General features: G+C 46.6%; 1 protein-coding gene across 2 annotated transcripts in view; it reads right to left on the bottom strand.

Moving 5' to 3' along the window:
- The window catches only part of bsnb (bassoon (presynaptic cytomatrix protein) b), a 70,735-nt gene that overhangs the window by 33,057 nt on the left and 19,526 nt on the right, over positions 1-18,152 (bottom strand). For both annotated transcript variants that reach the window (XM_060068945.1, XM_060068944.1), the window contains exon 3: positions 12,773-13,693. In XM_060068945.1, coding sequence (XP_059924928.1) covers positions 12,773-13,693 — 921 coding nt within the window. The remainder of the gene's footprint in view (positions 1-12,772; positions 13,694-18,152) is intronic.

Genomic DNA, 18,152 nt, shown 5'->3' with positions numbered 1-18,152 from the left:
CTGCGCTGTGCAGGCAGGACTCAGCCAGCCCGAAGTCATTGGATCGCCGCGCCGCACAGCCGCCCGCTAACACACCCCTCAGGGAGAGCAGATCTGGGGGCCCACCCAAAGCTCTGAGGTGGACATTGTACATTTTGCACATTGCACAATTGTTGCCATCGAACTACACATATAAACAAGGAAAATACTGTGGTCATTTAATGTTATTTTAGAGATCCACCCCATCATAATATAAATACCACATTGGAATGCATATAAACCATGCAAGTAGCCATATCTTAATTGTATCGGATAGACATAATGCTCCCTGTTGTGACGGCGCATGATGTAGCGATATGAGTGGTGTATGGAACAGAGACACTGTCCAAAAAGCTTAAATCGTCAAACAAGACACGCTATCAGAGGTGAACAATATCTTATTGCACAGAGAAAAAAACCACGTTGCACAAATCTTCAGTTTGTAAACCGATAGCTGATTGGTTCGAGGGTCCGGATTCTGGTCTCTGACTCTATTGACCCCATCAGTCAGGAAAGACTGCCTTCAACAGCTACCCACAACCCCCCACTCCCCAGTAACTACCCACAACAACAACGTTTTCTTAGGTGAAAATATAAACTATACAATTGTAAGTTAAGTTTGTAAACAGAAAATCCTATTTGCATCTGTGAATATATATCCACAAATGCATGTCTTACAAGAGTAAAAACTTCTTTCTGCGAACTGCTTTTGCACATTTGGCGATCTCATCTTGAGCATACGAACTGCTGGAGACGTTTCTGTTGAAAATATCCAAATCAGCCAGAGCTATTTAGAGACAAGCAACAGCAGCAGCAGCAGGATGATGTTAAGTGTGTTGTGTCAACTCCATGCACAACGCCCAATTCCCGGTCACTTTCCACAACCCTCCAGTACCAGGTCACTCCCTACCCACATCCCCCAACTCCCCGGTCAACAGCCACAACTGTTTCTGCTGATTGCAGCCCAAACCTTAGAAATGTCGTCCTCCATCGAGCGGTAATCAAAGGGTTGTGTGTAAAGCATTGCGTTATGTCTCGGGCACTGCGACCATGTGTTTTACAGTCTACGATGTATTAGCACACAGCTCTCTCCATTGGTTCTCTCTGGCACATCAGCAGAGAGACATCCATGTTACAACCAGCTCTTTTACTCCATTGTGAATCTGAGAAAGGCTCATGCTGAAAGACAATCAATGAACGCTTTATTAATTATTAACCCCCTGTTTTGATGTTTGTGCGCTAAATAATGGTTTGGAAGAGAGGAGAAGGAAGATCAATTTGTTTCCTAATATGCTTTAGTTGGAGATTGCAGAAACAAACAAACAGCTTGCCTCACTACAGCAGCACCGATCAGACCTCGCTGGTCATCTGCTCTCTCTGTCAGGGAGTGCTGACAACAGGAGTGCGTCTTGCACACCAGGAACTTTGATAATCGGAATGAAACTGAGTGTTCATGCCCTCTGAGCACCACCTGGTGTTGTGCCCGAACCCGGCTGGCATCGTGTGAATTCTGCTCATTCTGCTCATTCTCTCAACCTGCTGATTCTAAAGATCAGCCAATTGTGGCTGAAGATTATCTGAATCCCAAAAGAGTTAACTCATGGCGCACAATACAAGTAACCATCATCTGGACGATTTCAAAATATCATAGGTTACGGTGTTTGCTTAGGATGTACAGTAGGCGCATCTTGTGTGTACCTAAATAATAACTCTAATCATATTCTCAATTGATTAAAACTTTATTTGTGTACTAAATGTATGCAGCAGATAGCCAGCCAGGCTACTAGAACAAATACATGACGATATGATATGATACTGTTACTGTTGTAGGTGCAAGGAAGCAATGATTAGAATCTCTGCGTCATCCTGACTAATATTTCTTTAACCGAAACATCATGAGGTCATTCAACAAACGATCTTTCAGACCCAACCTTTAAAAAATAAAGTATTTAATAGTAATCATTAGCGAAGGAGCCTCCATCACGGCCCCCAGGAGGGCTCTTCAGGGCGGCGCCATGCAGCCCTGGCTTGAGGACGCAGTTCACTTTTCCTGACCAGAGGATTGGGATTGCAGCTTGAGTGCTTTGCTTTTGCTATTGAAACTGCTACTCAGCTATACATGACTTGTATTCAGGCATACTGGTTTTGCATCTTTTTTGGTTTATTTTTTTGTTTCCCAAACTGACTCTCTCCCTCCCTCCCTCCCTCCCTCTCTCTCCCTCTCTCTCTCCCTCTCCCCCTCTCTCTCTCTCTCTCTCTCTCTCTCTCTCTCTCTCTCTCTCTCTCTCTCTCTCTCTCTCTCTCTCTCTCTCTCTCTCTCTCTCTCTCTCTCTCTCTCACCCTCTATCTCTCTGTGTTTGAGCTCTGCAGATACAGCCACTTCACTGCAGCCTTCAATGTGTGCTGTCAATGACTGGGGAGTAAAGGTGTCCCCCATTCATCTTGACTCGGTGTGTTAGTGGTCTCCCCTCAGAGGTGCAGGAGAAAGAGCAGCCCTAAATTCCTCGACCCTAGATGCAGGCTACTGAAATGATGAGTTGAGACAAGCAGGTCCAATCTCTATGAGGGTGGGAGGTCTCAGCCAGCCGTGGATCTGTCTGGGTGGGCACGGGGGGGGGGGGAGAGATGCAGTCATCCTCCCCAGCATCCCCCGGAGCCATGCTGCCGCTCTTTGGCAAATAAGAAAAGCAAGATAGAAAAACAGCATCAGGCGTGACGATGATGCCTTGTGAATAGGTGATTAGTCTGAGGTCTGCGTTAGGGTGCAAGGCACACTTACCATGGCTAGAGAGAGAGGACGGTGCACTTACCATAGATAGTGAGGGAGGAAGGCACACTCACTATAGCTAGAGAGAGGAAGGTACGCTCACTATAGCTATAGCTAGAGAGAGGAAGGTACACTCACTATAGCTATAGCTAGAGAGAGGAAGGTACACTCACTATAGCTAGAGAGAGGAAGGTACGTTCACTATAGCTATAGCTAGAGAGAGGAAGGTACACTCACTATATTTAGAGAGGAAGGTACGCTCACTATAGCTATAGCTAGAGAGAGGAAGGTACGCTCACTATAGCTAGAGAGAGGAAGGTACACTCACTATATTTAGAGAGAGGAAGGTACACTCACTATAGCTAGAGAGAGGAAGGTACGCTCACTAGATTTAGAGAGAGAGAAAGGTACACTCACTATAGCTATAGCTAGAGAGAGGAAGGTACACTCACTATAGCTAGATATAGGAAGGTACACTCACTATAGCTAGAGAGAGGAAGGTACGCTCACTATAGCTAGATATAGGAAGGTAAACTCACTATAGCTATAGCTAGAGAGAGGAAGGTACACTCACTATATTTAGAGAGAGGAAGGTACACTCACTATAGCTAGAGAGAGGAAGGTACGCTCACTATAGCTAGATATAGGAAGGTAAACTCACTATAGCTATAGCTAGAGAGAGGAAGGTACACTCACTATATTTAGAGAGAGGAAGGTACACTCACTATAGATAGAGAGAGGAAGGTACACTCACTATAGCTAGATATAGGAAGGTACACTCACTATAGCTAGAGAGAGGAAGATACACTCACTATATTTAGAGAGGAAGGTACACTCACTATAGCAAGAGAGAGGAAGGTACATTCACTATAGCTAGAGAGAGAGGTAGGTACACTATAGCTAGAGAGAGAGGAAGGTACACTCACTATAGCTGGAGAGAGGAAGGTACACTTTAGCTAGAAGAGAGGAAGGTACACTCACTAAAGTTAGAGAGAGAAAGGTACACTATAGCTAGAGAGAGGAAGGTACACTTGAGAGACGCTGAGATGAGATTTGTAACACTCACCATAGCTAAAGACTCTCTAGCTCTCTGGAGGGCAACAACTGCACTAAAAGCACACTTATTGTGGAAATAGGACACCCTACTCTAGGCAGGAGCATGCTAAACGGAGGGGCAGTGAGGATGGGTCGGGGTGAGGGTGTATTGGGACCTGGCAATAATGTGTTTAACTGCAGTGGAGGATAAGCTGACTGACACAAAGACCCCGAGCAGGGCAGAGAGGCAGAGAGGGTAGGGTTTAGGCCCTATAAAAACCAGCAACATCTGCTCTGGGCAGGACAGAAATGGAGACAGAAAGCAGTCAAAACAACTCCACGTCCCTTCCAGGTTTCCTAGAGGACGCTGTGCCAGTGCTCGCATGATGTCATCCACAGGCCTTCCTTTGCTTCCATTGGTCTTGGCCGATGACATTGCAGCTTTGTCACTGCTACACTATCCCCTAATGTAAGTATTCACATGCCATCGGTGTCAAGTAGCTTAAGGATACTCTTACACAGGTCACTCATACTCAAGGGTCACTCAAGGGTCACTGGTATCAATTTTAAGGCGTTGGGACGGGGTCTTTTTTCTGAGGCACACTAGAAGGGGATCACCTTTCCATCACTAGCAGCTCAGTAAACACCCACCCCCAGAAACACCCTCCCCTCACTACCAGCTCACAAACACCCACCCCCAGAAACAACTTCCCCTCACTATCAGCTCACTTTATATCGCCCCAAAGACACAACCTCTCCTCTCTACCAGCTCACTCAACAGCATGCCTACACCATGCCTCTTGTACTTGTAAAGGATTTCCTCAGACCTAGTGTCGAAGAATTAAGAGGCTCAGAATGGGCCATAGCACTCTGGTTTTTATTGGAAGGTGGCCTTCAATCCAAAGTGGACTCAGTCACAATCAAGGTTTCAGTGGCCAGCAGACGTGTGAGTACGACGGGAGAGGACTGTGGAAGGTATAGAGAAGAGCAATGAAACGTTTAGAAAGAAAGGGGGAGAGAAAAATGGAGAGAAAGAAACCATGCAACCATTCATTGGACCATGCAAGTAGGATGAAACCGAGAGTTAACGGCGCTAAGTGAATGAGAGACATTGATTCATGAAGAATCTTCATTTGTAGAACTTGGAGGATGTTGAGACAGAGAGAGCCGAAGGAATGGCTGACCTGACCATGTCTGACAGCGTGTTCTGCACCACTAGGTCATGATAAAAGCTCTGGGATGGAAACAGATAAACCTAATGATTTAACACTTCGCACAAATGCATATTGTCTTCTCTATGAGCCAAGGAACTTTAATTGCAGTTTAAAGTGCAGTTAGTGCTTGTTCCCGCATTGCAGCGGATAATCAATCAATACCATAACTCATGAACCAAGAACCAGTGAATTAAATTCTTATAAACGGAATAAATAATCTGGTTGTTTGGAATAAGAGTAGTTACTTGCACCAGGTTCTGCTCTTAATCCTATGGTCATTGTCCCATCGAATACACTGGATACTATCCCTCTACGTCTACGGGTATACAAAGTTGGGTTCTAGCCGAGTGAGTGTATGGATATGTGATTGTCACATTGCAAGTCAAGAGACGGCTTTGTTGTTTGAGGCTCGGTACTCGCGCTGTGGGCATGGCCGGGCCGAGAGCTGCAGGCCCGGAGCAGCCTGGGAGTGGCCGGGCCCTGCAGGACCCGAGGAGGAGGAGGCTGGGAGTGGCCAGGCCCTGCAGGACCTGAGGAGGAGGAGGAGGCTGGGAGTGGCCGGGCCCTGCAGGACCCGAGGAGGAGGAGGAGGCTGGGAGTGGCCGGGCCCTGCAGGCCCTGCAGGACCCGAGGAGGAGGAGGAGGCTGGGAGTGGCCGGGCCCTGCAGGACCCGAGGAGGAGGAGGAGTCTGGGAGTGGCCGGGCCCTGCAGGACCCGAGGAGGAGGAGGAGGCTGGGAGTGGCCGGGCCCTGCAGGACCCGAGGAGGAGGAGGAGGCTGGGAGTGGCCGGGCCCTGCAGGACCCGAGGAGGAGGAGGAGGCTGGGAGTGGCCGAGAGCTGCAGGCCTGGAGGAGGAGGAGGAAGAGGAGGCTGGGAGCCATCTGGCTGTGGATGAGGAGCTCCGGAAGGAGAGGATGACTGGTGCCAAGCGCGTGGTTACACTCCACAGATCCGGGTTGTTCAGACATCTTCATCATTATCCAGTGTATAGCTGTATATTTATATCATTGTGTAATAATATAGATGATATATGGAGCCTGGGGGCCCTATCTTGCATCCGGCGCAATTGACTTTCTCACTGGCGCATGTGTCGTTGCCAGTTTGCAACTGGCGCAGAGCGTTCTTTTCCCTCCACCGCCACGCGTCGGTAAATTAGGGAATGATCTTGCGCCCAAGGGGCGCCTCGGCGAAAGGAGAAGGCGTGTTCTGGCGCAAACGTTCCCTGGTGCTATTTTGCAGTTTCAGAAATCACTTGCGCCACAAACCAGGAAATACCTGGTTTAAAGTCAGTGGCGCTTGTTCAGATGCTATTTTAAGGGCGCCTGCATAATGTTGCTTGTGCACCTCGCGTACACACTTTGCTTCTCTCATCTACCAAGCCACACATTCTTGGTAAATTATTTGGGAAAGAACAGCTGATACAGTGGTTTTAAATCAATGCATCTGCAAACACCGTACAGCAAACACATATTTTCTTGACACAGACATTTTACCGCAAGTGAGTGTAAAAAATAATGAATGAATGCGGGCGTGCGTGTTTGTATGTGTAAAATAATTTATGAATGCGGGCACGTGTGTGCGTCCATCTGTTTAAACACACGCAAACTAAACACGTAACGCATAATACAGTCCATGGCAATGTATATTAACGGAGGGACACATGCATATTAGGAACACAAGTCGATAACGATAATGCATACAATACTGATAAGAAACTATGTTTATAATGTATTGCGTATATCATTAAATAGAACCACAGTTACCGCATATCATATGTGATATGTGTGTTAAGTTTTCTTTGTCGAAATTTATTTGATTTAGTTGTGGAAGAAAACCTTTTTCCATGCGTGAATTAGGCCATATTATTTGGGCATAAACTCAGCCATTTGAAGTTTGAAATTCATGTGCATCTGTCTCGTCGGAGACTGCAGACGCACTGTCAAAATATAAACTTGTCAGATTAAAATGCGCTCATGGCTCTTAAAGGGGATGGGAGCTGGCACTCTCTTTGGTTTATTGCACGTTACACCCAAACCACACCTACGGGTAATTAGGCTACTTCAGACCAACCCTTTTTGGATTTGCTCCGGGCGTAAGAGTAATTTTTGCGCCGGTAAAATAGCAACATTGCCATAGAACCGCCCACAAAGCTACTTGCGCTTGGCGCTTCTCACTCGCGTTTCAGACCTTTAAAATAGGGCCCTGGGTGTCTTACTGGCATCCGTTGAGGACACACGTCACACGTCACAAATGTTTGCACATATACACAGCATATGTTCTGTGCTCTTGTCTCTTTTAAATAAAATAGCATTAAAAGGCCACAGTGTTAATGTTTTAGTCTAGTTTGAACATGATACATTCACAGGGTATATTAATGGTGGCAAATTGGTTCTTTGATTCTGTTTCTAAAAGACAAGTCTTTCTTTTTATCACAGTTGAAGCCTAGTTTACGGGCATTTGCTCATGATATGGTACAAATGTCGAATACATAAATGCATTGCGAAAGCTCAAGTCTTCCAAATAATGTGTCATGCGTCACAATGAAAAATACATGACACATTGGGATGTTAAAGTCAAAGGTTTTATGTACAATTTAATATATACACGTGAAGTTGCGTGTGTAAGAGCTGTTCTGAGACAGTCCAATCCATGGTATATTTACCACATAGACCTAGCCCTAAACCTAGCTTATATCTTAAATGACAAAACACAGGGGTTTGAAATGTACGTCTCAACCAGAAGAAGGCTGATAATGATAGCCGTCAGCTGTATTTCAGCAGTGTACTTTGAGCCACAAGTAGTGAGGTCATTTTGACCCACTTGGCCGGTTACTGTTCCTGGCAGGCCCGAGCCCACGTGTCCGGGCCAGGGAGCAAAGCCCCTCTGGGGAGGGGGGGCGGCCCATGAATAGGCCTCCTCTGCTGCCCTGTGGTAACCTAGAGCACAGCTATCTGCATCAATACTACTAAACTACGATTCAGACTCAGCTAGAATGGAAAAACATTGATAAAAAAACTCATTTTTAAAGGATGCATGGTCTGAAAGAGTAATATTCAATGCAATTATTTCAAGCACTACATTTCACGCTGCATTGACAGTCTGCACTTTAAATAGCCTTCAACGAACATGCTTCACCACCTCTTAAATAGATGTGCATCACTCAGACGACTTCATGCACTAATAGGCCAATTCAAGTGCAAATTACAGAGGAATACACACACAACACGTGCAGAGAAATGCACACAGACCCTTTGTGACATTAGAAATCCTGCACAGTGCTCTCCCTCCCTGTTCACCATTGCATGAAGTATTAATACTGTTCGCTTGCTGAATTATTGATATGCCATATCTATTTTTTTTTTCATTGCACTTTTTATAGTTATATGAGACTGGATGGAATTCATTACCTAGAGTGAAGCCGTTAGTATCTAAAGTGAAGTTTCTAGAGTAGCTAGAATAAGGCCTGTACTAGCTATATTTTAGTTGTACTAGCTAGAGTTAGGCCTGTAGCTAGAGTTAAGCTGTATTAACTTGAGTAAAGATTGTACTAGCTAGAGTGAACCTGTTCTAGCTTGAATTAAGCCTGTAGTAGCTAGAGTCAAGCCTGTGTTAGCTAGAGTTAAGCTTGTACTATCTAGAGTTAAAGGGATACGCCAATAATAGTGACACATTATATGTGTGTTTGTGTAAAAACTCCTATTGTTGTATTCGTACTGTCACTCAATTTGATAAAGTGATTAATCAGGCCAATATGCAGAAACCTCAGGAAATATCCCCAAGGCTTGACCTTACAAAACATTTTCAAGAGTTAGGTCTGTGGTAGCTAGGGATAGCCTTTAGTAGCTTGAGTTATGCCTGTTGTAGTCAAAGTCAAGTTGTATTAGCTACTACAGTTAAGCCTGTTCTAGCTAGAGGTAAAACAGTTTGTACACCAGAGTAAAGGAAAAGCTCTGAAGAATCTCCGGAAAGAGATACTGAAATTATTAGAATGGAAAGACTTTGCTCCTTCTTGAAAGAGCGAGAAGGGAAGGAAGAGATGTGTGGTTTCAGAACTTCACAGCAGTGTTAATGAGACTGAAAGCAAACATTGCGGCGAAGCCCGTGCTTGTTGTTTCTATTTCCATGCAAACTCCACAGGAACAACAGTGACACTCATTTCACTTTAATCTCCCTGAGATAGCAGGAGAGTGGGGTTCTTATTAGCGGTATTTACACATGGATTTAGGCCGTTAATTCCCACAAGAATATGCGTAGGAATAGTCATGGTACAAGCCTTCATCTCAGTGTTGGCTGACCAACCACCCTCTCCCCCATCCTTTCCTCTGTCGTCGCACACAGAAACACATGCACACTGCATTGCCATCTATCACACCCTTTCAAAGGCACTCTCTTTCCTGCACTTCTCCAACACACCAGCATCGCTTCGCTCTATTTCAGGTTGGGTTTCTGGTGAGAAATGAGAGGCTTGGAATATAAGACAGAACCGTTGAATTTTCTCCTAATAAATAAAACATTATGTCACTCCTGATCCATCAGAAAATGTCTCCATCATTGAGGCATTCTGTTTACTGTCCTTCTGATGGCAAATTGTCTATTCCATTTGGTTTTGTGAGGGATATCTCAATAGCTGCATGTAGATACTGTCAAAGCTTAATAAACAGACATTTGCCATCGTTAAATTGATATTCAACTGCAACAAAGACTGTCCAAAACACAGATGGAATGTTGTTTTGGTTGGATTAGTTAGTTGTCAGGTGGAAGACGAGGTACATGTCAAGCGGTCAGATGTGTGGGGTAGAGAAAATTCATCAGTCTGCATTTAAACTCATCCGTTATGTATCTCAATCCATCAGCTAATATTCACACAACAGGCTTGACAGTTAACAAATCTACTCCAGGGTTTTACAACACACTGAATGTTCAGTCTCTGAGGAGGATGACAAATGTTCCCCCTGAAGGCGTAACCTGACAGGCATCGCCATCAATGTGCCCACACTAAACCACAGAGCGAGGGCAGCAAGCCTGCTGCTGTAACAGGACTTCATGGAGACCATAATGGAAAAAGAGCATTTGGGATCTTTTGGTTGAAGAGATTAGAAGAGGGTGAGTGGGAGGACTGGTAAACTGAGTGGGTATCAAGCTGAGGCACATCGATAAATATGGAACAACACACACGCCCCTGCATGGACATGTGCACATGACTACACAAACACACACACGCATATAATATCTCAATGATTCCCTTCCCACTCTCTTACAACTCACCTGCTTGCTCTCGTGAACTGAACATGTAATTGTCACGTGTATATGGAAAGACCTGGCCGTGAATCCGGTTCAAACCAAGTGGGGTTGATTCGGGATTGACAAAGGGTCTGCCTTAAAAGACGAGAAAAATGTCTGAAAATCTTGGTTTACCCTTAGAAGCATGATCAAAGAAACTTACCTCTGTTTTCCTAGCAACAATAAAGCCTATTCCTAAACCATGGAAAGTCAGTCTTCACAGCCGTCATTATTCGGCCGTACTCGCGTGCGTAATCACTGTGATTGCCTTGAGTGTTGAGAACACAACAAGCCCCCCCTGCCGACCAGCTGTACCCCAATTAGGACGGCAAGGGTAGGGAGGGCAGGGGCCCGAGGGAGGGGCCCGAGGGAGGGGGGATGACTAAGATGTGTTCCGCTGAGCTGTGGATGACACAAGACGATCACAGCATCACCCATTAATTACAAAGACCATCCGTTGCATCACAATTTGGTAAGATCCCCTAATCTTCTCCTTCCAGCCACTAGAGGGGCTGCTGGGAACACAACTAAGGATGTTGCTGTGTTATTTTGCTTCTTCTGTATAGAACGTAAAATCCCACAATGGGGGGCATTGTTGTTCCTCCTCCAAGCGGCTGAGGTACTAACAGATCTGATGTCATTGTTGAAAGGTCTTGCCTGTGTGATGTTTTGTTATATGTGCGACCAGCAACCGGGGGATTTCTACTCTGAGGTAGAACTAGAAAAGTCCACGTGTCTAAGGTCTGCAAACCTTTCTGCCTCAATTTTTCCGCCAACGTATTTCTGATCACACAAACACATTGCTCGCATGAATCCATCGTTGTAGTGTGACGCATCAACTTCTTGTTTATGATGCACAGCAACTTTGAGTTAATTAATTAGCGGTATAATTGTGGACCGCTAGCAAAAGCACCTCTGTATACATTATTGTTTGGAGAGCATTGTTGCTGCTCAATGCGTATGTTATACGCCACCATATAATTGGATTAGATGTCACGCATCCGATTCGTGAGCGCTGGCATGCTATCTAAAAGTGCACAGGGAATAACGCTGGCTTTGTTTGGTTCTTTGTCAATAAGCGAAGCCAGCAGAATGACGGCTCTACTCTCTGGTGAAAATTGCAGGATCTCTGTGTAAAAGGGGCTATAGAGTGTCACACCACCTCATGGCCAACTCAAGTGAAACACCTAGACCATGGATACTGAATATGTTGTATGGCAGTCAACAAAGCAACATTTAAAAGGGTAAATTTACACCTGATTACATCTAATTAAAATATAATTTTTGATATCAAGAAATATATAATTTCCTGAAAAAAAATAACTGCAGTCAAGTTTGGCTTAGAGAACGAGGAAAAAGAAGCAGACTTTGTAACTTTGATGACAGTGAGCGAGCGTCTGAGAGTCCAGGCCTTCCATTATCACTTTCAGTCTCTTTATCTTTCTGTACATAGGTTCAAAATGTTTCAAATTCAGTTCCGTTGTCTCCATACAACTTTTTCAGTTTCTACGGTCAAGGTGTGACGCATAAAGTGGACTAGTACTCACAATGAGCAGCCTGCAGAGCCCTGCAACCAAAGAGCCATGCAGAGACTCCACAAGGAGCACCAGGAGAGCCAGGAAACACGTATTACACATACAGGCTTTCATGTAAATACAGTGAACATCACGTCAAGTCAAGCTAGCAAGATCAGAGCCTGTATTTACTAAAGGTAACCACAAAAGCTAAAGCAATGCCAAGCTCACACCACATGATTTTTATATCTAAACAAAGTCCTACTTTAAAGAGTCTTTAAAGAATTGCTGGATGTTGCAAGACACACTAGCCAAGTGAGGTGAGTTACAGAATTTCCGATCTCTGATATCCAGAAGTCACACATTGCAATATTTCTACAGAACAAAATATCAAGAGTTTAAATCATCATGTACAGTTGCCAAGGCTGAGGGATTGTTATGGCATGAGTCAGTCAACCAAATACCACTATAATAGTCTACATGCATCTTGTCCGTCTTCATTTTTTTATATGCTATATAAATGGAGTCACTTTACTCTCGAAAAGTAAATAACCTAATATCTATCAAAAGTAAAGCAACTGACATAATAACCAACTTTAATCTCAACAACGAACATAGCCATTCATAAATGACTGAATGGCACTGCTGTCCATGGTGCTGAAATACAGCTGCACTCTGCTCTACTACTGTTCAAATCAAATCAGACACAACCAAACTCCTTTGAACACATCTATTCACCATTAAGGTTCCCCAGCACACAGATGGCCCTCTGTCACAGGATTTCAGCAACAAATCGAATCAAACTCACTCAACAAGCACTGGTGCAGAGCTCTGATCTGAGAGCCCTGCATAGAATGGAGACCATCAGGATGTCACCTCCCTGGGTGGGTGTGTGACATGTCCCCGTGGAAATAGATGTGACACATTGCAGACGTGATCTTACCTCGACAAGGTGTGGGGTGGGGTTGAATCCACACTTGTTGCACACCTGGGAATGGCACTGGGTGCAATCGTTGTAATTGGGCGGTTGTGCGGTGTTGCCAACGTTGAGGCTGGTCTTACAGAGAGGGCAACATGCTTTGGGTTTAGAGGGAGGGTCCTGGTGCGGCTGTTGCGGTGGTTGCCGCTGCTGCTGCTGTGGTTGTTGTTGTTGTTGTTGTTGTTGTTGTTGTTGTTGTTGTTGTTGTTGTGGTTGCGGGGGAGCATGGGGCCCCTGCTGAGCGTGTGGGGGCCCCGGGGGTTTGCCAGCTTCAGGAGCCGGGCCTTGGGGTCCGACAGGTTTGGGAGCTGTTTTTGGCGGTGGTGGCGGGGGCTGGGTGGTCTCTGTGATGAGCGTGCTGGCCTGGTTGAGCAGGGAGGCGCCGAAGCCAAACAGCTTGCCAAAAGTCTGCTCCGGAGGCGGGGGCTGTCGGGACGGGGAGCTCCCAGCACTGCGGGTCTGGTCCTGCCGAGGGTTGTGGCCCAGGTGTGCTGGGGGCTGACGGGCCAGGTCCGGCTGGGACGGGGCCTTGGCCATGCCGGGGAGAGGGACTGCCCCTGGCGGCAGTTTCACCCTCGTGTGCTGCTGTTGGCCGGGCGCAGCCGGACCTGGTTGTCTGTTGGGGCCCGCGGTCTGAGGGGCTTGGGGGGAGGGTGGTGGCTGAGCAGGAGTAGGGGTGGGAGGTTGGGTCGGGGCCTGTGCAGGCTGGGCCGCAGGCTGGGCCGCAGGCTGGGCCGCAGGCTGAGGAGGGGCGTCCGAGGTCAGCTGGGGTTTGGCCGGCTGGGAAGGAGAAGGGATCTGCTGCTGACTCTTGGATCGAGGTGTGGTCATGTCCATCCCCAATGCTCTCTGCATCTGACAGTTGAGACACAGCCACTCCTGGACCTGCAGGTGACAGACGTAAACACAAAGATTACCAGGAGCGCCCGTACCGACTATAACCTTTAACAAACTAGTTTCATCAAACAATTAAGATGTTATTAGGAAGAAACATAACTATATGGTATGAAACATCAAAATATAGAAACATACTAGATACAGCAAGATGATATTTATTTGTGTGGAGAAACAATGTTCAAGATGTACATTAGGCCTGCATTCTTCATGCAGTGGTCACTGCTCTGTCCTGCCACGCCCCCTTTGCTCCCACACGCTCCTCCTAATAAACACGTTTCACTCTCTCTGCGGTTCGCCGTCCCCTGGCTCTCCTCCCTCCGTCCCTCCCTCCCTCCCTCCCTCCCTCCCTCTCTCCTTTCCCCTCCCTCCTTTCCCCTCCCTCCTTTCCCTCCCTCCCTCCCCCTCTCCTCTCCCTCCCTCCCTCCCTCTCTCCTCTCCTCTCCCTCCCTCCCTCCCTCCCTCCCTCCCTCCCTCCCTCCCTCCCTCCCTCCCTCCCCCTCTCCTCTCCCTCCCCCTCTCCTCTACCTCCCTCCCTCCCTCCCTAATTTCCCTAGTCCCTTGTCGTTGGCTGTGTCTCTCCTTTGCGAACACATAAGAAGGTGGGAAGGAGATGAAGGCCCAGTGGTGGTCCTCGGCCATATGTAGTAATTGGACTCCCAGTGCGGTGACAGCTGCCACATTGCCAAGGCTGCCTGAGTCTATAGGCCATTAGATAAGACTATAAATAGCTGCTGTTGTAGATTGCATGTGGGGGGTTTCTCAGGGATTGAGGATCATAGATTCAAGGCAAATACGGATTGGAGATTGCAGAAGCCCCTTTCTTTCCCGTGGCCTTCTTACGGCAGCGTGGTTGAGAGCTGAGGAGGATTCATTAACATACAGGATGGAATGCATCATGTGGCCTGATGCTAAACGCCTGGTATCGGGCCGAGATAACAGCGGATTGATTCAAGGGGGGGCTGAATCTGCGTTATGCCTTTCATTTGAGTTGGGCTGCGACCCAGTGGCGATCTTAAATTGAAACAAAAGCATGCTGTCAAGCCAGCGTTGAGTAAGTCATGCACTAACTAACCCAGAAGGCAAGAGGTTGGTGAGATGGAGACAGGCTTATGTCCCTCCTATTTGCATATACAGCGAGTGCATTTGATTGACGAATAAATTGTCTTATTTGCAATGTTGTATAACGTTAGACAATTATGCAATTTATTCACACACACACAATTCACACATACTAGGTATCTGCATATGTCTGATTAGTCTAACCTACATATACTTGGCGATGGAAGTAAACCAGAGTACCCAGAGGAATCACACGTGAAATGCTCCACACAGCCAGTGTTTGCTTAAAAACACAAGCACACACACACACACACACACACACACACACACATGCACACACACACACACACACACACACACGCACACACGCACACACGCACGCACGCACGCACGCACGCACGCACACACACACACACACACACACACACACACACACACACACACACACACACACACACACACACACAAAACATCTTATAGCACACACATTATACAGCTCTGATCTTTGAGATCAGTCAATGCGTCAGTGATTCTGTGAGATTCTGTCATGTTCTCGTCAGACTGGCAGACAGTCAGTAGGCACTCAGATGTCTCTCAGCCGGCCAGTGATCAGCAGGGACCAGGCTTCGGCCTGCGTTGTCCATCAGGGGAGCATGGAGGCTGACAGGGGGACCTTCATATCACACATCACCTCCTATCTCCATGGGCTGTTGTCTCCATTAGACTTTGCAGGCTGTATCACTTCTCCCTCATCTGTTGCTGGGATCAGAGACTGTATAATGTTGCATGAAAGATAGTGTAGGATGCTAGGGATCAGAGACTTTTGGATGTAAGGGATCATAGACTTTGGGATGCTAATGATCAGCACTGTAGGATGCTAGTGGTCAGACAGTAGGATGATAGTGATCAGATTTTGTTTTAATTTGGAATACAGACAACTCCAAGGGAAAGAAAAAAACATGACAAAGTGAAAGCACTTATTTGCATCATGGTCCCTGATGGTGAGAGACGGGACATACATCCACATAAATATCACGAGTACCACTACTAGTGATATCACTATTGGGCGTGTCCACCTTGTGCTGGATAGATCAGTCCACCAGCCTACCCAGTGGATTGTGGAAAATGTTGCTCATCTTTCCATCACACATCTAGGTGTTCACGCCCACTACTGATGTCACTAGTGCACAGGGAAAGGCATATTTTCAAACAGCTTGTAATGGCGAATCACACTCACACCTGGTGGCATGATATCACCCCTTTAGGTAAAAAATGCTGGATATGTAAAAGCATGAATATCTTTTTACAGAATAAATGTGGTATTAGTTCATGTTGAGTATTTTCTTTAGGTCTGTAAGCCATTGGTCATCTGACAGCCAAAATAGCAGCTGGTCGGCAGAAGTTGCTTACATAGCCATCTCCACTGTTTTCGCTGTACTCCTGTCTCTCTTCATCTGATCGCTCTGGGCCCTGCCCTTGTTATGAGACAATCATGTGGCCTATGAAATCTGATCTGCACTCCCATCTCTACCACCCCCCCTCCCCCCCCCCCCGCTTCCCCTCCCTCTCCCTCTCTCTGTTTCTCTCTCTCCCTCTCCCTCTCTGTTTCTGAGGCATCCTACTCAATGGCTGTGCTCCCTTAGGAGTCTGTACTTCAAGGAAGTTGGGTCACATTGGTCAGGTAGTAGGAGCATGCCAATTTGCTTGGAGTTGTTCATATTTTTGCCACATACAGGCCCGCCGCTCCCTATACGCACAGTACGCAGAGTGCGTAGGGCACCGAGTACCTGGGGGGGGCACCAAAAATTAAGGTTTGTAAAAACAAATAATACATATATACTATCACATTATTGAATTACAGAAAGATATAAATTAGTTATGAAGAGGCCCAACATTGTTTTTTGTTAATTGTATCACTCAATTTTGGCAAATGAGGGTTCTCTCTCTCTCGTGCTCTCGCTTTCTCCCTCTCTCTCACACCCACCATTTTAGTTTATTTTCTGTCTTTATTTCCCCCTTTTCAGCCTTCCTCCTCTTCCTCAACAAGATATATTGATATATCACGCCTTATCTGTTGATGTTTAGGGTTGTCATCAAATGTCATCTGGAGATGTATTGATGACATCTGTAGATGTGCTTCTTTCCTTTTTAGCCTCCTCAACCATGCTCTCCTCTCTCCACTCGACTGCAGATTGAATTCCATTCTGAGCGGACCCACAGCATAAACAACATGATATTGTGAGTATGTGTGTGTGTATGTGTCTGTTTGTTTTTGTGCATATGTAAGCTTTGTGCGTGTGTGTGTGTGTGTGTGTGTTTGTGTGTGTTTGTGTGTGTGTGTGTGTGTGTGTGTGTGTGTGTGTGTGTGTGTGTGTGTGTGTGCGTGCGTGTTTGTTTGTTTGTCAAACAGCTTGACATATATAGTCTATAATGTTCCATTTATGCTTAAATAGGTCATCTGCCTTTAAGGGTGAGAGAAAATATGCGAGAAATATAACAAGAAAGGTGAAAACGGTCCCAGGCCTCCCAGACACAAGCAAATCACACTGCTGGGGCAATTCAGGGCCAAACCGCAGACTGGTGAGAAAACACAGGCTGAGAGCCCTAAATATAACCTTTAGAGGAATGGCCGCATGGGTTGGAGGGGGCCAAACATCCATTTGTGGTCTGGACAGACTGGAAGAACAAACTACATTCAGAGCATAAAGCGGCTTACCTCACGACAAGCTAGGTGGGCTCATATTCCTCAGGAGGCGATTCTGGCAGCTGGTCTTGTGGACACTCATGGTTTTGTTGCGACTTGCCTGACTTGCCTGACTCCATTGACTCTGGGTCTTTTTGAGCTGCCTCAGCAAATCCATCAATCATTCAAGCTAAGTATACCATCCTCAATGTGTATTCATCCAGTGGGGCATGCACCTCAGCTGAGACCTGTATCTACCAGCCCGCTGTCTTCCACCGTCCAGGTTCCATCGCCACCACAACTGCTGGATGGCAACCGATCTACACAGTCCACCGGATCCTCACCTCCGAAAGGGTTATGGGCCCTTACTGGTACCTGGGAGAAGAGCTCCCAGGTACCAGTCAGGGAGATCCTGGATCCAGGGGGACTTAAAGCGTCTCCGTCCAGTCCGGGTTCCAGGAGCGTCAGGACCCCCTCGTAGACGAGGGGCTGGGGGGGGGGGGGGCTCAATGTCGGCCACCCACTGTTCCCTTGGCATTTCCCAGTGCCAGGAAGCATGATGACACTGCCGGGGCTCAAAGAGACCTTCTCTGTTTGTTCCCTCCGTCAATCAGCACATTACCACGCCCTGATCATGTGAGAACTCTAAGATTAATTATTAAATCGCTGTTAGCACTTCCGTGCCATATAAATAACCCCTCTGCT

This window comes from Gadus macrocephalus, chromosome 13, assembly GCF_031168955.1.
Source record: "Gadus macrocephalus chromosome 13, ASM3116895v1".
In the NCBI taxonomy this organism is placed as follows: Eukaryota; Metazoa; Chordata; class Actinopteri; order Gadiformes; family Gadidae; genus Gadus; species Gadus macrocephalus.
Note: the sequence above shows the minus strand (reverse complement) of the source record. Positions and strands in the feature narration are given on the sequence as shown.